Source organism: Parasteatoda tepidariorum, chromosome 11, assembly GCF_982258835.1.
Source record: "Parasteatoda tepidariorum strain Cologne lab strain chromosome 11, Ptep-v5.0, whole genome shotgun sequence".
NCBI classification, from domain to species: Eukaryota; Metazoa; Arthropoda; class Arachnida; order Araneae; family Theridiidae; genus Parasteatoda; species Parasteatoda tepidariorum.
Genome location: NC_141765.1, coordinates 5,483,287 through 5,504,417, shown reverse-complemented (window position 1 = coordinate 5,504,417; position 21,131 = coordinate 5,483,287). Strand labels below are relative to the sequence as shown.

At 30.1% G+C, this 21,131-nt stretch overlaps 1 protein-coding gene across 1 annotated transcript; it reads left to right on the top strand.

Moving 5' to 3' along the window:
* The first annotated feature begins 9,641 nt into the window (after positions 1-9,641).
* On the top strand, positions 9,642-10,547 carry LOC147801203 (uncharacterized). The gene has a single exon (XM_087155185.1). The coding sequence runs from the start codon at positions 9,642-9,644 to the stop codon at positions 10,545-10,547; it is 906 nt and encodes a 301-aa protein (XP_087011311.1).
* The last annotated feature ends 10,584 nt before the right edge of the window (positions 10,548-21,131 follow it).

The window sequence follows — 21,131 nt, the reverse complement described above, 5'->3', positions numbered from 1 at the left end:
CAGGGAACATCTCCGTGACAGACAGTGTTTCAAGTGTGCTCAGCTGGGCCACTTAGCCAGGGATTGTGCTAACGAGCAAATCTGCAGGAAGTGTTCTCAGACTAGTCACCAAGACAAGGAATGCCAAAATCTTAAGTTATGCACTAATTGCGATATAGCCAATAGAAAATTTAAGGCCATCCACGACATCAATCACAGCCCATTTGACATAGACTGCCCCCAACTCAAACGTGCCAGAGATCAGCAAATTAAAAGGACAAACTATGGACATTAATACCCATGTTGATCTTACTTTCGGCCATCTCAACCTCCATCGATCCAGGGCTGTAAACATTCAATTAAATCACGATATCTTAGACTTAAAACTTGATATCGTCAGTCTTAACGAACCGTATTTTAATTCCCAGGGTTACATTACTGATTTTGCTAGCAGCATTAAAATATACGCCGCGAACGAAAAGCCAAAAGCAGCTATACTGATTAATCGTAATGATCTAAACAACTATTGCATCGTTAATGAGCAATGCTTACAAGTCATTGGCTATACTTACCATAATACGGAACATATATTCATATCCATTTATATTTCCCCCATCGAGCCAATAGATAATTATATCACTAAACTGGAGTCCATGGCGACGCGCTACGTAACTAATAACTTACTGATTTGTGGCGACTTTAACGCCAAATCCCCTGTTTGGGGGGGCACAGTGACACACCGATCTGGACCAGTTATCCAATTTATCCATCACTTTGACCTTTATCTTCTTAACGACCCAAATAGTCCGCCCACTTACTGTACACCTCGGGGCCAGAGCTGGATTGACTTAATTATTGCTAGTAGTCCCTGTTATACCAATTTCATGGTTGAGGACAGGATCACCGCCTCTAATCACGAGCTCCTAACCTGTTCTTTCATCTCGGATACCAATACAGCCAGAATCTCAACACTTGACGAAGTCACGAGATTTTATTATAATAAATTAAGCTGGATTGACCTTAAAGCAAAACTTACCGGTATCACGCAGGCGTACGATCCGAATAGTATTAACAGCATAGAAGGACTTAATAGTTTAATCAAAAACGTTACCAATGACATCAGTAACATCTGTAAACAAACAACTTTCAGGCGCAATACAAACAAGACCAATGCTAGGAACCTCTGGTGGAACAACGCGCTCACGACTATGAGAAAAAGGGTGAGAGCTCTTAGGCGAAGATTCCAGAAAAGCACTGACGTCCTGAGCAGAGCACAATATAAAATCGAATTTAAAAAACAGCTCGCAGTGTACAGGAAAATGATCAGGAGCCAGAAAAACAACAGTATCAAACAATATGTCGATAGCTTCACATTAAACACGGCTTTCGGTAAACCATATAAGATTTCAAAGGGCATTAATATTAGGAACAAAAATAACACCCTTACGACTAAGGAAGACGGCACAAGCACAAAAGACTATAGGGAATCCATTACCAATATTTTAAATCATCATTTTCCCATGGTACGGGAAGACGATACCCGAATTCAATTCAGTGACAACCATGACCCACACTTTACACTCGCGGAAATCGAGCATGTCATCAAAAACATAAAACCGAATAAAGCTCCGGGCCCAGACGGAATTCCAGCCGAGGTGTACAGTCCGCAAAAAAAAACAGATATCACCCTGAATAACTTTCGTTCTAATCATCGGATTTTCACAAACTAAGTATCAATCTTAATGGTTTCTGGGGGTGACCTCAAATATGCTAATTAATTAGTGCTTACTATTAATTAAGTTACGAAATCAGACACAAAAACGTACTTTCTCTGAATAAACATATATTTTTTTTTACATATTTGGAATCTAGACACTTGAATTAGGGGGGGTAGACAAAATTTTAAAAAAATTGGGTGGTAAATTGGGTAGCAATAAAGGTTTATATATTTGGCGATAGTCCAGAAAACCGCCAAAAAAAGTCGCCTGCGCAAATGAATATTTTAAGATAACCCATTGACTAATTCAAAAGAGGAATGCTTAATTTTACTAGGTTGCTAAGCAACCAAAATCTGACCGTAAAAAAATTGAAATAAAGTTCTGTGATTGCTTTAAGAGGTTTTATTAATTATTAATAGAAAATATCTCGAAGTTTCTAGGCAATAAGACAATTTTTAAGCTGATTTCTGTCCAAAAAGCAAAAAAAAAATAAACGTTTTTTTAATCCCCTTTGAAAAGAAAATTTGAATCGATTTATAAATTATTTATTACGTCTGAGTTTTTAGTATTTAAACACATGAACTTTTCATCTGATATTATTTAGATTATGTTGTTTTTGCTATATTTATTCGAGGATTTCATACTAAAATCAAATTAACATAACTTATTATAGCTATACACAAAATTTTAGGGATTATCATTTTTGAAGGGAAAAAAAGTGCTTGAAAAATAAAATGTAGATTGTATAGTAATTCTAATGCACATTCACAGAGTTTTCTATAATTTACGATATTTCTTTTTTCTATAACTCAAGGAATTGCTGAATGTTTAGTGGCATTTTAAAAACATTGAAATATGTTATGTTTAAGAATAAGATATTGAAATAATATGTTGCATATCGTATGATTAATTGTTTAAAAAATCACTTCATTCTGCTAGATATTTAGGTTACATGGTTTTCTTTGGATAAAGATGATTAGAAAATAGCATCCTCATGTTTCGAAACATTCTGAAACTTACGTTCTCAAATTCACCATTAAGCGTCGCACAGCATATTCTTCAATCACGATAAGCTACATTTACCACCAAATACTGCTCCTATGATTATTTTTGTTTCCCTTATGTATATCTGATACTCTCTTTCTAAACAGAGCTTGTAAGATATTTAAGATACTGAAATAGGGGCAAAAAAACTTAAAAGATAAAATATTTAATTTCATTAACTGAAAATATCTGGCCACAAAATTTTAATTTTTAAGTTAAATATAACTTTTACAATATTGATGCTCTTACGTTTTTAAAGACCACATGAATCCTGTTAAAATATTAAAATGCATATGTTTACTTTAACGAGTGTAAAATCCTTATCAAAATAATGATCAAGACTCAACTGTAAAACAGTATAATTGACAATAAAAAGTCAACTGGCTTCAAAACATATGAAGAGGGTACTAAAAGTCGACAAGTTTCGAGCGTTCAAATATAATCGCCCATTCTCAAGACTTGTCAGGTTTGAATAACTTGTGACTTTTATTATTCTACGCTCAAAATATGTCTATTTTTACTATTATCTATTATTTTTTTAAATCAATGAAGTTTTTATATTTTCGATTCAGTTTCTTGGGATTATCCATTTAGTTACACAACATATTAAATTATTTCACTCGATATTAAAATACGTATTACATAAGTTAGAGGCACAGGTTCTTAGATTGAAAAAATTAATAATTCACTGCTTTGTGAAAAAATCAATGCAGTACAATTTTTTTTTACTGCAAACTTACTTTAACATTTTAATTCAAGGACATAAAAAAATTCCGTTTACAATTGAAGTTTCAAAAGTCGAATGTGAAAATGGAATGTCCCCTAGCACCAGGAATCGAAATTAAATAGTTACAAGGACTACTATTTAAAACAAGTTAGCGTTCCTGTCCTACTCGAAGTTGTTTGAAAAGGTATTTTTTATATATCGATTTCAAAGTTTATTCCACATATATTTTAGGGTATACATTCAGTATATTTCGATCGAGTTTATTTTTACACCTTTACTTGCTTAAAATTATTAAATAATTTGCTTGAAATAAATTATTCAAGCTACATGATTTAATGCATTTATAGTATAATAGTAAACGGGGCTTCCATCGCATATCCTTAACCTTAATACCGTTATAAATGGAATAAGCTTAGACAAATAATAAAAGTTAATTTTCAAGGAATAATATGTTTCGATCAAACAGATTTCATTCTGGAAATAGCGAAATTATTGAGTAGATCCCTTGGAGCAATATAAGTCTTTAAAAAAAACATGACTATAATATTGAAAGGAACTTTACTTTGAAGAAAGCCTAAATTAAAGTACTAAAAAAATTGACTAGTATATTAATGAGGAAATAATAAACTTAAAAGGGTAAAGAATAGGATTTTTAAAAATGTTAAACTTTAATTAAATAGTTGGTAAAATAGTTCTGCGAAACACTTCCGGAAATTTCTTTTAAGATTAAGACGATATAGGGTAAACCGACAAGTGAAGGAACACACCTCAGTGAAGGAACATTTCATAGATAATTTTTAAAAATACGATTTTAATCGTTTTGATTTCGATTGATTGGTAACAGTAGCTTTCTACCTAACAATAGGAAGTCATCTAACAATGCACTGAGTTACCTGGTCTTAGAGTCTTCTCTGGAAAAAGTTTTGAATTTGTTAGTATCTGTTCAACGCCTTGTTTCTTTGACAAATTATAAGGTCAGGGTTTGTAGTTATCCGTTTAAAGTACAATTAATTCCATATAATAATGTTTTTTTTTCTCATTGTGAATTATTTGTTTGAATTTGTGTGTTATTGAAGTTACGTTTTATTTATTTTAAGCATCATAACATAAGCAAGTACTGAGATTAGGGGGTGTTTATTAACTGGATTACCAAACGATGAAAAACCAATGAATAAACAAGTGTTCCTTAACTGGGATTTTTTCAAGTTAATGAAAATAAAAGAAAATTTTTAATTTTCTTGTACCTTTAGTCATATTATACATCAAAATTATGCTAAAAATACAAAAATCAACTTCTAACCAGTGAAGGAACAGACATGTTCCTTCACTGGGAATAGATTTCCCAGTGAATGAACAGTATGTGTGAAATATGATTTTTCATGGATAATAAGTAGCTTTGAGGTATAGAGGATATCCAAAATTCAGTTAAATGTTGTATGAATAGTTCCTATAACAATTTCATTTCAAAATACAAATTTAATTACTAAATTTATTTAAAGAATTATAATAATAATTTATTTATTATTTATCTTTATAAATGTAGTGATTAGTTATTACATCATACCTTAGACACCTTGATCAACTATGTTTACTGACTAAATATAACAAATAAATATAATAATAAAAGCTTGAATCGAAAATTTCTTTGCTGGTTTTTGTGCCAATAATTAGATAAATTATTATCTTATTGCGGTCCTTAATGTCCAGACGGGAACTGGTAGGAAAAATCCATTTAAAGACAATCATCCAGGTGAAAAATGGGTGAAGTTTTTTTTAAGGTGACATCCACCGATAACTCAGTGCAATGCGAAGATAATTTCAAAAGGCAAAACTTCCCTTAGAGAATAATATTCGAAATACTGGTTTTAAGAACTTTAGAAGAATCTTTAGGAGGGAAGTAGCCCTGGTACCCTTTTAGAAAGTGATTGCATTTACAAAGCGAACGAAACAAGAGTTGAATACTGCCCTTAAACGGGAAAAATCTTTGGCTCAAAAAATTATAAGGATTTATATTCTAAAGTACCTAGGAAAGAAAAAAGTACCTCCATTGGTAGTTTTTCCTTACTGAAGAATTCTTAGAGATATTACAGAATCAGTCACTACTATATATTTCATTGCAAAAAGCGATTCATGAAATGAAACGATGACCGCAGCAACATTTTACAAATATATTGCAGATGTTTCTACCCATGGCTAATTAAAAATGTTATCAAATTCCCTATTTTGCTTCTTCTGGATAGATATAAATCTCATATCAATTTGAAACTGAGCAAGTTTTGTTCATCAAAATAAATTTTCTGGTTTAGTACCTAATTCATGGAACTCTCCCGTTAGATCTTGAAAACAAAAGAATTGTAAAACATATGCCGGGAAAATTTTACATCTATTTTTAAATAAGATTTTAAGGCATCAACTGATGAAGTTAAAATGCTTTTATGAAATGCGATATTTTTCCATTCGATGTAGAAAACGTTTACTTTAACAAATGTATGTGAGGCAGACACCAAGAGTTAATGAGCAAGACAGCTTATTAACAAAACACATGCTTCGAGAGTAACGATGCTCTATTTCTTCAGTAGCTTGAGAAGGAAATCTCGCAAGTTATGTTGCAAATTTTCAAAGGAACATTGACAGAAAAATTTAATCTCCCAAATATCCAATAGCCTGTGCTTTTCTCAATATTGAAGAATTTATTTCAAAAAGAAAATTTGGTTAATCAAATTTTGGCACTGAAGCTGATACAACTAACATTGATAATGAAAGTATCTTGAAAACTGATTTTGAGATAAGCCCTCTTGAGGCATTGTTAGTTGCAAAAAAAATTGGTTCCATAAGTAAATGGTAAGTACTGCTGAAGATCCACTAGATATAAGTCAATGGGAGATGGATTTTACTCAAACTTCGAAACTCCTTTTTCTCATTTATTATCCAGTGAGGAATTCTAGAAATGGTACTGGAAAAATCAAAAGAAATTTCGAAGATACATTTACATTGGCCAAAAATTTGGAAAAAAGAGGAAGGTTAAATCAAAAGAAAAAGAAATAAATTACTTTTTTGCATTAACTTCAGAAAAAGAACGAAAATTTAAAGAGATTGAAAGAGCTGGAAAAAAAAGTTAAAGCAGAAAGTATGACGAAGAGAAGAAAAATACTTAAAAAGATTTTAAAAAAAGCTTAAAAAATATAGGGAAAAGAGTAAACAAAAAAGTGATCTAATTATAATAATAATAAAAGCATCAACGGATTACACAATGATAAACTCTCATAATTTAGAACGGACTACTAAACTGTGAGAAAAAAAAATTAAAAACATTTTTTTAAATTATGTATTCAAACATATTTTACTTTCCATTCCATGCCTGAAAAAAGTAACATTTTCCACGTTAACTGTGGTTATATGGTGTAATTCCAAGAAAAATCTTGTTTTTAGGCATTTGTGTGGCCTATGGATTCCTAACGAGCATCAAACATTCTCAAAATTAAGTGTTCATTCACTGGGAAATTTAGTGTTTATTCACTGGTAAGAACTGTTCCTTCACTTGGTTATCTTACTACTTATTATTTAAGCCAACAAAAGCTTAAAACAATATTATGTAAGTTATCTAAAATTTTTTTTACATAATTTGCATTTAATAACAAATACGTCGACACTATCATTTAGCTAAAATTACAAATTTTGAGATTTTTATGATTTTTTTTAAGGGCAAGCTAAGCTGAAGTGTTCATTCACTGGTTAGTTTACCCTATAAGATGTTGAGAAATTTGCGATGTTGTGAGAGATGCTTAAAAATGTTGACTACGCATTTTTATTGATATTTATAAAATATACATTCAAGAAATTGATAAATATTTTATTCCAAATTTATTCATACGTATGTATATTATTGCAATTGTATCAGTTATTGAGTAAAAAAAACTGAAAAATAAAAAGTAATCACATTAAAGAAGCACAATCTGTTGTATAATCATATTCTATCAGAAGTGTGCTTTTATAAAACTCGACATTCGTTGAATAAAATGTTTTTTATTCAATAAAATGTTTTATTCAAATTTCTTTACTAAATTGCAAATCGATTTTTAGAAGACTAAAAAAGAAACATTGTATTTTATAGTTTAAAAAAAATAAAAATAAAAAGATTAGCAAACGATTATTAGCGAAAAAAATATGAATGAAATTTTACACTACGCGCGCGCGAAGTCAAGTTCCTCGCAAGTTTATCACATTTTAATATTAATCGCCCCATTTAATCATTTCCTTATTGTCGCCAAATTATTTTTTTAAAAATAATTAATTTTAATTTTTCTCAGCTTCTAATAAATGGAAACAGTTGAAACTTTAGATTTTTCAATTGAAAAATATGTAGATTAATATGGTATAAAAAAAATTCATACCTTATAATTCAAAATTTTTTCATCCTCAATTTAATTAAATAATAAAAAATAATTAATAATTATTAAAAATTATTTTTTTCATGAAATTATCTTTGGGTAAATGAGTTTTATGAGTGGGTGCAATTTTATTTAAATTGCTTTATTAGTTTTAAAAATATGACTAGAAACGTGAAAAGTGAAATTAACATTAAGGGATACGAACTTTGGATCGCTCTCCTGACCAAACTATGGGGACCATTTTTCCCAGATTGCGGCTACCCCCTATATTTTGAAGGTTAAGAATCCAAATATGTAAAAAAAATTATATGTTTATTCAGAGAATGTACGTTTTTGTGTCTGATTTCGTAACTTAATTAATAGTTAGCACTAATTAATTAGCATATTTGAGGTCACCCCCAGGAACCATTAAGATTGACACTTAATTCCTGAAAATCCGATCATTAGAACGAAAGTTATTCAGGGTGATATCTTTTTTTTTTGCGGACTGTACAGGGACATGTATTACTGTAATAAACACTGGTTCAGATCGGTATTGAACAAATGTCTTCAATTGGGTTCCTTTCCAGATCCTTGGAAAAAAGCCTCTGTCTGCCTGATTCCCAAGCATGGCAAAAATCCTCAATTACCGCAGAGCTATCGTCCAATCTCTCTGCTCTCTACCTGGGGTAAAATTTTGGATAAGTTGATTGCTGAGAGATTAATCTACTTTTTAGAAAGCAATAATATCTTACATGAAAATCAATTTGGCTTCAGGAGAGGCAGGGGAGCGGATGACGCGCTTAAATTTGTTGTGGACTATGTCACAGCGACTAAACACGAAGGTAAACATACAGTGGGCGTCGCCATGGACATTAAAAATGTTTTCGGCTCTGCTAGTTGGAGGCTGCTTAAGCAGGAATTAAATAGTTTGCATTTTGATTTTTTAAACAATAGATATGTTTGTTTTAATCGAAATGATGTTCTTATTGAATCACCAACCAATGTAGGGGTACCCCAGGGCTCGTCCCTGGGACCCATTTTATGGCTCATACTCATTAATTCATTGATCGTCAATTTTAACTATTATGATTGCAGTTTGCTTGCCTTCGCCGATGACGTCTTTTTACTGATGAAGCATTCAATACTCTATAGAATCGACAAAATAGGCACAGATATTATACAGTCTCTTACGGACTGGGCCAGGGAACACAGCCTTGTTTTCGCACCAGAAAAGACAAAATTGATCACATTTCTTAAAGACGCCAAATGTGTTAGAAGGCAACCGCGTATCAAAATGGCTGGCACAACTACTGCCAATATTAAACCAGTAAAAACACTTAAATATCTTGGCGTGATTTTTGACCCTCGGTTGAGCTGGATGCCACATCTCGAGCAGTTAAAGTCGACATCTTTTACAACAAAATGAAACAGTTCAGTAGAGCCACCTGGGGCTTGTCCCCAAACATTCTTAAGCAAATTTATCTCCGAGCTATTGAGAAAAAAATCACTTACGGAGCCTCTGTATGGTATAAAAATAACGTGAAAATTAATAAGAAGTAGAACTCCATACAGCGCATCCCCCTTCTAAATATCCCCAAATGCTACTCCACCACCAGCACAGAGGCTCTCCAAATTCTTGCTGGTATTCCCCCCATCGACCTAAAAATTAGACAGACTTGTACTATAAAGAAACATCGGTGGACGCGAGATAAGCAAATCATTTTCGATAGCGACTTCCAAATCAGAGAACTAGATGCCTTACCGATAGATACCCCAGTACACCATAATCCCTTGGATCTCAAGATGATAGAAAGGGGCTACAGCTCACCGAGGGGTGTGGGTTATGAAATCTATACAGACGGCAGTAGAAAACAAATAACAAATTCGGATACAGGGTTGACCGAGGATAGAGTGGGCTGTGGTTTCTTGGTGAAGCTTAATAACAACACCATTTATCAACACTGTGCTAGACTTAATAACGATGCAAGTGTATACCCCGCCGAACTCACTGCCATCAAACTTGCAATCACATGGGCAAACGCTGAAAATATTAATGCATTTAATTTATTCTCTGATTCTAAATCCTCGCTGCAGTCGCTAGAAAACCCAAATCCGAATGACCCACTTGTGGAAGAAATTAAGAACATGGTCAAATATAAAACATGCTGTCTCAACTGGGTAAAGGCACATTCTGGGGACATTGGCAACGAGGAAGCTGATGCACTTGCCAAACAAGGCACTCTTCTTGGCGGGGTTGATCACTATTATCCTCTTTCAAAACCACAAATCAATTACAGACTGAGGCAGGTAAGCAGCGCAATTTGGCAGGACAGGTGGTCAACCACAACAAAGGGGAGACATACCTATATCTTCTACCCAATGGTCAAGGAGAATGGACTCTCCAACGATTTCTTTCTTAATCAATTTCTCACGGGCCACGGAGTTTTCGGCGACCATCAAGCTAGGCTATTCCAAGCTACAGCCAGCTGTAAATACTGTGGAAAATATCAATCTCTTAAACACTTAATCGCCGAATGTGACAAATTCCGGACACTCCGAGGAAATCTCTTTCGTAATATGAACGACTTGACTCTTTGGTTCCGATCTAAAGCACAAAAATATGCTATCACTGGGATTATTAAACGTACCCTGGTAGATATAATGACACCACACGATCTCATGGACCCTCTTCATATGAATCAAATTTAGATCTTTGCACCTAATTAACATCTCTCGGGGTTGCATAGCGACCACCTGTCCTGCCACAAACAGCTTAATGCTCTTAATGCTTTCTTTTAATTCTACTCATTTCACTTCATTGCTATTTATTTGTTTTTAACTTTGGAATCCTTTTGGTTCAATGATATTTTATATTTTATATTCTGGAAGCCTGTTGGTTCAATTTCTATGTTTTCAATGTTTTATTACGTTTAAATTGCTTTTGCTTATCTAATTTACCTTTTGATCCAATGTTTTTAATGTTTACAATCTTTCACTTACCTGTTTACCCTCTTGGATCCAATGTTATATACTGTATTCTTTTTCAGATTGTTGTTGTTAGTAATATTCAAAGATACTTAAGAAATCATGTAATGCTATATCAAATTCGTCTCAATTCAAATCTAAGGCATACAAGTCATTGTCAACTAAAATTATAGAATGTCAACTAAAATTTAGGATAAGCATTAAATATAATTATATTTATTTATTATTCCTTTATTTTGTTTTATTATTCATGTTTATCATTGTAAATTCTCATCTTCTTTTGTTTTCAAACTGGAAATTGTTTTGCATCCTTTTGTTGATCAATAAATTTTCACCCCGGATGTCCCCGCTAGGGGGCGGGACGGGGCTCAGCTTTGAATATTTTTTCTCATTATCAATATTTCTATAATTCTTATAATTATGAGAATACATAAGAATAATTTCAAGAACTATAATACTTATATATTATTTTTATAATTAATATTATTTCTTCTAAGAACTTGCGCTGTCTCGATTGTTTCGACATTTTTCTGGTTAATAACTAACAGTTAGTTAGAAATGAAACAAAGCTATCAAAATAAAATATAAGCTACTTAACAAAACATTTAATTTTTGTCACTTTTTCTTTCACGAAAATGCCTATCTAAAATTTTAGGTACTTTCCTGAAATTTGAATTCACAGTTATTCTGATTGAACTAACTACGCAACAGTCTTCGCAGAACAAGTCGCAACAGTCTTATTCGCAGTCTACGCAACAGTCTTATTCGAAACAAGCAAAATATAAAAAAAATAATAGAGTATTAACTGTATATAACTGTTAGAAAAAGTCATGAATTGAAATGTGCAAAAACGATAAGATGATGAGAGCATTTTCGATGCAAGAGTTCTTAAACGGTCATTTGACCGATTATGGCATGTTTAATGTTAACTATTTCTAATTTATTTCTAATTCGAAAGCTTTAATTAGCTATAAGGAACTATGTAAAATTTGATTCTAATATAATAATTGTTATAATTAGCTATGACCAAGATTTTATATTTTATCACTTAACCATGATTACTCCTTACCCTTTCTTTAATTCAACTTATCTATGTCAATAGTTAACTAGTATCTAATCTAATAGTTTTAATTTATAATCTAATAGTTTTAATTAGCAATATATAATTTAATTCTAATCTAATAATTATTCTAATTGGCTATGGCTATGATTTTATAGTTAACAATTGGCTATGATTGTTCCTCCCCCTATTTTTATTTTAGTAAGCTGTGTCTATAGTTAAATATGTCTAATTCATTTCTTATCCAATAATTCCACTTAGCTATGTCTAATTTAATTATAATCTAATAATAGACATTTTCAACCTTTCTTAGAAAGTTATATTTTTAGTTTTAATTCATTGAAAATCACTCATAAAACCTGATTCTTTTCTCCAAAATGTTTATTGATTCAATTATTAGACATTCAAATTGCCCTAGAAAGCCTCTGGTTGAATGTATGTAAAGAGATGCAATCATACGCAATCCCTAATTGGTTATGACGTTACATATGACAAATGTTTGATATCTTTTATATCTTAAAATCATTCCTTGTATATTCTAAGTTATAAATTTTGTGAATTAAATTTAAGCTTTTTTACGAGTGTATGCAAACTAGAAGAAGGATTTTGAAAACACCAGATTGTTCACTTATTACTAAAATAGACAAAGAAATGATTATGCAACTTTCTCCTTGGCTCTCTTGTATTTATCTCGATCTCTTTGCTTGAGATCAAAGATGATATTGAAACTGTTAAGTGTAGAAAAATCGTTTATTGATTGTTTTTATCTAATTCAGTTTAAGAATCAGAATTCTATTCGCGACAACTAATTTCACCTCATGAAAATATTTTGTTCCGGGCATGCTGTAGCTGATAGAGCTAATCGGTCAATCGGTCGTGACCAACGGAACAGGGTTCCACTTCTAGTGTTGATACCATAATGTTTCCTCCAATCCTTCAACACATAAAAAATTTCTAGTATCCTACACTCTTCAGTCGATGACCCAGGATAGTTAGAACATTAAAATATCATTCACGCATAAAGTGTTCAGTACCGACACAGAGTTCCAATGTCCGTTTAAGCTTTTTTCATAGTTTAAAAGCTATGGTTGTTGTAATTGGTTGCAACACCGTATAGTTTTGTATTCTCAGTTTTCAAATCGTACTAGCTGTGAATAATTTCAAAACAAAAACAGTAAAAAATGTTTCTAGCAATAAGTTTATGGTCAAACAGAGGAAAATACTTCTGTCTGTTAATTTACCTTAATTTCTGAATGAAAATAACAAAAGTGCATACACTTTCAGCGAATCATTAAGCTAACAGTTTTTCTTTTACGAGAGCTGAAGGATTTTTCATGTAAATATTTACTAATGTAGTTACATTTTTACTTTGTATTAAATATTTGCATACCCAGTAATGCTTCTAGCTACTCTCAACATCAGTGAATAGAAATTTTATTTGTTAGAAATTATTAACTTGGCATTTAATTAAATATTAATTTATTTAATTAAGTGCTTTTAATTTACATACTGGTTTTTATATAATCAACCAACAAAGCAATTTTTTTTTATTTTATTCACATTTTGTAATAATACGCATTTTATGTAATGCTCGTTTTCTTAAACATTTATTTTAAGATCTGTTAAAAATATATAGTTTACCGACGAAATACATTTATAAACTAGCAAACTATTTAGTGAAATTAATATACTATACTATGTTCCCAATTTGCAGGTAAAATCATATTAGCTCATTTCTCACCATTAAATCATCAACGTTTAAATTTTGTTTAAACTAAATTAAAAGTTGTTAGTATGAAAAAATGCAACTACTTAAAAATTTGCACAAAGTGCTAGTTTCTTGAAACATTTTCAAGAAATTAATTAGTTGTTTCACCAGGAAAGAAAGATAACAAAATTTCAAGAAATGTCCAAATAAAGTCAATCTTACATTCTCTCTAGGGTTTTTTATTTCTGTTATATAATATTACAAGCTGAGTGTAATTGATTTTTGGTGTGACAAGACTTATTCCATTTCCTGTCTAATCTGACACAACTTTGCTTTCTAACTCCAGCTTCGATATTGTTTAGTTAATCTTTTCTCTTGGAATTGCTTTATTTAAAACAGAATCATTTTGACTAAATAAATCAGGATTTTCTATTTAACTGTTTAAGTAGAAATTATTTATTTGAACGCCCAAAAGCATTGTTTATATATGCATGTCAAGACCATTTTCTATAATTACTAATCGATTCTAATAAATTAATTTAAAGGTAATTTTTATAAATTCAATTCTTATATTTTCCATATTATTATTTTCTTTTTTCTGCAAAATTTATGAGCAGTAAACTTTTCCATGCATTTTTTTTTAGTGCATTAAGTGCATTAATTTTTTGAGTGCAACTCATTTTTGGTTAAATGAACATCGAAAGTGTACTCTATTAAAAATACATTGTAATGCAATTTTAAAATTTTTTACATATTTCTAAATGAGTATGAAAATAAAAATTTACATAACGTTATAGTTACTAAAAATATTTAGACACATGCTGTAATACAATAGAAAAAAAATTCTATATGTTTTTAATATTTAATTTACCAATTGAGAAAATAATCTACAGCAGGGTTATTTTTATTGTTACAGAAACATATAAGGGATATGGAACTACTATATAGACTGAAAAAATGTGAAGTTGATAATCCATCATATATATATATATATATATATATATATATATATATATATATATATATATATATATATATATATATATATATATATATATATATATATATATATATATATATATATATATATATATATATATATATATATATATATATATATATATATATATATATATACAACTTAAACAACGAGTGGTTTTTCGGCCACAGCTCCCCAACAAAGTATAAGATAGCCATGAAATCGCAGTATAATATGCACGTAATTCAGTAGAAAGATTATTTGTATGAAAATTTTAGAAATAAAACGTCGTAGGTGATGTAAGTGTACGTAAACCTTGCGGGTCGGCGCGCGGAGGTCAAAGCTGTAATAAAAGGATGAAGAGCACCGTAGTTAAAGACATTCGCTGCAAGTGCAAGTGATTTGTTTTGTGAAACATGTCTTCAAGAAATCGTTTAGACTACTTTACTCGAGGAAGAATGATTCCAAGAGAAAAGATTAACTAAACAATATCGAAGCTGGAGTTAGAAAACAAAGTTGTGTCAGATTAGACAGGAAATGGAATAAGTCTTGTCACACCAAAAGTCAATTACACTCAGCTTGTAATATTATATAACAGAAATAAAAAACCCTAAAATAAATGCTGAGGATGATTTTTAGCTATTTGATAGATAAAATTATAGCAAAAATCTATAGAAATGGTTAATTTAAATGGTTACCGAACAAAAATAATTGAGTTACGGTAAATTAATCTATGTGGCAATTTGATTTTATTATACAGGGTTTTTCAAATTACAGCTTAAATGTATATTTTGATAATTAATCCTTGTAAAAATAAATCCAATAATTATACACTTTTAGGCAGAAAATTATTTTATACTTAGGTAAAGAAAAGATAAAACAATTTCTAAGGAGTCACTACTGAGGAACTCGAGATTGAAAAAATCTGTTTGCAGGTCATCAAGCTTTAAAACCGTTTTCCGCGAAGCATTCTAGCCTTTTTTCACCTTAAATATGTTGACTTTTTATAATGTTTACTTAAATATGTCATTTTTGAAGAGAAAATTAAAAATACATTTAAATAATGATTCTTACCAAACTATCAATGTACTGATAAACCTGCATAAATGTATAGATTACCCTGGGGGAATTTTTTTTTTTTTTTTTTGAATTTATGCAAATGCAAAAAAAATGCATCGCTTGCCTAATTCGGCTGTAGTAGTTTCAAATCTGAAATTAGTTTAGCTCCTAAAGTTATAGATTTTTTAAATGACATTTCAAGACTATTTTTGTCAAAAGTTAAAAAACGTTATATGTAGCAGGGGTTGTCAAAATGTTACGACAAACTTCTAGGGGAGTTAGGACAGATCATCAGGACTCCTTGCCTGTAAATGTCATTGATCGCAGATAAAGGCGCTTCCCTATTATGCCCTGTACAGAAGCAGCATATGAATAAACATTTCATAAAAGGAAGTGTCCCTAGCGGCGTCAAACAACATTTCCCGGTTCTATGGACTTTTAAGCCTAATGATGTGCCCTAACTCCCCAAGAAGTTTGTCGCTACATTTATGCGACCCCCTGTTATATTTAACATATTTGACAATAAATAGACTAAAAATGCATTTTAAAAAACTGTATCTTGAAGAGAGAAATCGATTGCAGATTTGAAATCGGCGACGTGAAACAATATGTGCTGAAAATCACATGCAAAAAAGCAACAAAAAAAAATTGTTCCCCAGTGTTATCGATCAATAAGTGAGCTTAATTTTTATTAAATGTAAACTATAAGTTTCATTTCATCCACAAAAATGTTTTTTTTTAATTTTTATTTATCAAATATTTCAATTATTCGACTTTGCTAAAAACACATTAGAAAAAGTAAGATTTTAAGTTTTTTTTAAATTGCTCTTTAAAAATAGCTTAGTGACTTTTCCATCACGTTAACAGTCGTTTGCACTCCTTTTAAATAAATCTTATTAACAAGCTCATTTGAAACAAGTTATTAAATATAATCGCGTAAGGAACATTAAAGCATCTCTTAATTTCTATTATGAATTAAGGAAGTAAGAGCAATCAATATTTCATAAATTATCTTTCAGCTGAAAAGACGATCGTAAGTCTTTATTATTTTAAGAACAAGCATTAAAAACAAAACGCCTAAATTCAGCAATAATTTTATACTTAAACTTTAAACAGAGTAAGTCAAAGAGGTTGTTAAATACCATTTTTTACTGCCTCAGTACTTAAAAAAGCATTTTAAAATTATGTATGATTTATTGTCTTTGAAAAAAATTTATATTATAAGATTATTAGGTTTCTCTAATGGCACTTTTGTTCGATACATATGTTTCCTTAATTTATTTGTTTTTAAACGCATCTTCACTTAACTTGTATCATGATGAAAATATTTTATTTTTCTCCAAATGATGATCAATATCATTCAAGGGAGATTAATGATGCTTTTATACTTTCAAAAAAAAAATTTTCGCGATTTAAAAATTTAGTAAGTGTAATAAGACATTTAAAATGAAAATTTTGCTTTCAAAGCATACATTCGATAATTGTTGAATGATAATTTAATTTGTTGAATTATTACTTCAATTGCAGGCCTATTACTGAGCATAGAAACATTGCGTAAATGATATCACTGTTTCATGTCGTAGATATTATCATTGTCTCAACTGTCAGCCTATTACTAAACAAATATATTTGCATAGTAAAGTAATGTATTATATAATTTAGTTCTAAATACTTTGCCACTCATAGAATTTTATGCACTATATTTGTATTCCTTTATATGTCTCTTTAAAATAGAAAATCTTTGCATTTTTTAATATATCTTAAAGAAAATAATTCTTCTGAATTGGGATTTTTAAAAGTTTTAGAGAAATCAAATTAAAAAAATATGCGACGAAAACTTTTCAAACAATAATATAATAACAATTTCAATATCTGCTCAATCTATAAAAATTTCATTTATCATTTCAATTGTAAGCATATTACTAAGTATAGAAACATTACACAGACGATATCATTGGTCAAAGATAATGTTATTGTCCAATGGAAAGTACTCTAAGTATAATTATGATTAAAATAAAGCGAGATAAACAGCTGGGTTTTTTTTAAACAAGACTCATGAAAAATAGAGTTGAACAAAGAATCAATATTTTAAACCAAATTGACATTTTAGAAGAATTAAAACTTTAAAAATAATATGCGAAAGAAATCAAAGTCTCTCCTTAACTTGCATTCATAGAGTAATATTATACACTTTAATGAAAAAAGTAAAGTTTATCAAATTATAAATTCGAAATTAAGAAAAATTAAAACATTTATCTAAACTGTAGTAATTCGCTTACCAGTTTAAATCATCAGAATAAAGTAAAGCATGTTAAACTTAATTACTTAAGAAATATTTTAGCAGTTTAAGAATTTCACATAGTTTTTAAAACCTTATTTTACAAAACCATTTCAAGAGTATTTTAACGTGGGTTATCCCATAAATTATTTTAATTAATAGTTTTGTGTAGTAACTACAATGTTTCTGTTTTTGGTTATTCAAAATTTTGTAAAGAAATGTTAGCATTAAGATGAGCTGAATCAACAACAAAAATAATAATCATTATTTCCTTAATTTTTGCACATGGTTATGTTAAAGCCATTCCAAAGGATATAAATGGCTTTTCATTATATATATATTTATATATTTATCAATTACATTTTTAGAAGGTTATCTAATATATTGCAAAAAACACCGCTGTCTAACGTTTATAATTGGTCATCCCCAATAAATTATTATCTCACATTAGTGACTCAATATATTCCAATTAATTTTCTTTGTGATACCTTCTGTATTAAGCGTTCATTAATTTCAAAGAACCAATGTTTTATTCCTTCTTTTTACTTTTTCATCAAAAGCATGTTAAATAAGATATTTTAATTTAATGTTTACGCAGACGCAGCTTATAAAAATTCTGCGATTCACATCTGGATCAAATATTTGTCTTAAAAAAGGGAGAGAAAAAATTTCTAACTAAAAGCAAAAGTATTGGAAAGGAAACGAATGATAGCTGAGATATATTATGCAAAATACAAATGATTTTATGGAAATTATTTTGACAATTGTATCAAAATATTAAAAACCTCTCTCTAAAAATGTTTTTGATTACAAATCAAATATCATAAGTATAGAAACATTGATACAATGCAATTTGAATGACGTTTTAACCGAAATTTCGAACAAACTGACCAATAAGTGACATGAAAAAGTTATCGCTTTTACAAGAAGAAAAACATCCTGGTAGAATTGCGGCACTGTATGGTAAAGACTATTCTTATAAAAAAAAATTCAAAGATATAACTCCACTAAAAAGCCAAAACATACTGTATTTAAATTACTAATTTTAAAATTTTTCCTCTCATATGGTACCAAAAATTCCAATTTTCAAAATTATAGTTCTTATTAGCACACATAGTAGAAAATATTAAACTGAAAAGTAAAATTAGCCGAAAAAATTATTATTTTTATGCCCTTGTATAAAATATCATGATAAAATTACTAACATTTACTAAACTTTAACGCATATTATAAAACAATTTGTTGTTAATTTTACCTAAATCATTACCAAAGCGCTTCGATAAAAATTACCCTGCTTCTTTGTATTCCAATAGAGCACGGCAAATTTTACTATATTCTGATTGTTTTGACCATATTTTTTTCTCAATGTAAAGATAGTACTTTGATTAAGTCATAGGACAAATTATGTTGCGTATTCTAAATTATGTGATTGCTTGAATAAAAGATAAAAGTCATGCTATTAGGTTATTCAAAATCTCCTTTTTTTTCAAAAGTCTCACTAAAATAATAGCAAGGAATTGTATTTTGATATTTCGCTTCACCCACTACATTCTCCAGATTTGTTTTTGATTTACTACAATTTCCTTAAATACTTGATTTTATTTTAAATGGAAAGCGTATCGTTAAGCGAGCTGCTTATCTTAAAAAGAAATTCTCGATATGTTCTTGGCGTATGTAAGTTGCTCCGTAATGACTATCCTCAATAAATTCATTTTAAAAATCTTCGTCAAAAATGAAGTCGTACAAGTTCATACTTTTTTAGTGGCAAATTAATCACTAAATGTGAAAGAAAGCAACAAAAGTTAATGAATCACAAGCAATGAAGCGGAATGTAAAAAATTAAAATCAGTTGAATTGAAACAAAGAGATTTTTCAAATGAATGAAACTAAGATATTTTTCAAAAGTACCTTTTTAACAACTATCAAGAAAAATATGCTTTTGTCCCACCTTCTTCAGTAGTAATGCGTCAAATTTGATAGAGTTTTTTTCCAGGTTTGAATATTAATTTGTACAAGTTTAATAATTGTATGCAAAAAATTCGCTTGAGGCGTTCAAAGGGAATAACAAAATACACGAAAATTGGTGAATGTGCGAAATCAAACTATTTTGATCATATTTCCAACATTGGGGCTGTCCCTCTGTTTTGATGATTGCACATCTGCAGAACAGTTCGAATTCGTTTTACACTGTTTTCCTTCTTTTCCCTCCTGGGGAATAACCTGCGTCATACAGGGATCTAAAGGGCAGATTTGTTGACCACTCTTTCAGGGGCACCATATTAGGTGGGCAAACGTTGCTCCCACAGTAAGGGCAGATAATACAGAAAGGGGAAAGAATATCCATGCCTTGCCAGGGATTCGAACCCAGAACCTTTCTGATGCAAGGACAGTTCCCTGACCCCGACACAGACCGGTCGGCCGTTTTACACTGTAATTTGAGAAAAAAAGGTTCATTGAAAAATTAAATTTATTTTTGTTTAGTCAAATTTAGTATTTAATTCATGTTAATTATTACAACATTTGTAATTTATCAATTTAATATATCTATTTACAGTAATAGCAAAATGCTACTTAAAAATGTTCTTATTGAAGTTAATTTACCAATAAATTGATAGTATGATTCTACTTTGAGCATTGAAACTTTATATTATAATTTTTAGTTTAAATATTTCGCAAAACACTTTTTAAAAAAAAATTTGACAAATGCATTTTCAAACATTTCTCAACAATTATATCAAAACCTTATCATTATTTCATAACAAAACTATGTTTAAAATTTTAATACAAATAATCAACATGCATTTTAAATTAAAGAGGAAGTTCATATCTATTTACTTTGTCTAAAAATGAAGTCTTCGTCGTTTATATTTGCAAATAAACCAACCTTATCTAAAAGGATTACTTGAACTTTCTGATAGAGAAAAGTATTCCGTATAAAATCCCTCGGAGCAAAATAAAGCATATCTGTTCGTCCCTTTCTTAAGGAGGAACAATGATTGGAGAAACCTTAACTTGACTTTTAAGATTATCATAATTACGAAATGGTGTCACTCCAAAATCAAAGCTTCTCACTGACTAACTCCTTTCTAAGTTTATGGAGTTAGATAAACCAATGCATAATCCAATATTGTCTTTCTCAGATATCTCGGACTTCGGGCAGTGTCCATTCCATGTGATTGCATAAATCCTTTTCAATAATGTTCGCATCCTTAAGCATTACAACA

Coding starts and splice junctions, on each gene's coding strand:
- LOC147801203 (XM_087155185.1), top strand. CDS start 9,642: ATGATAGAAAGGGGCTACAGCTCACCGAGGGGTGTGGGTTATGAAATC.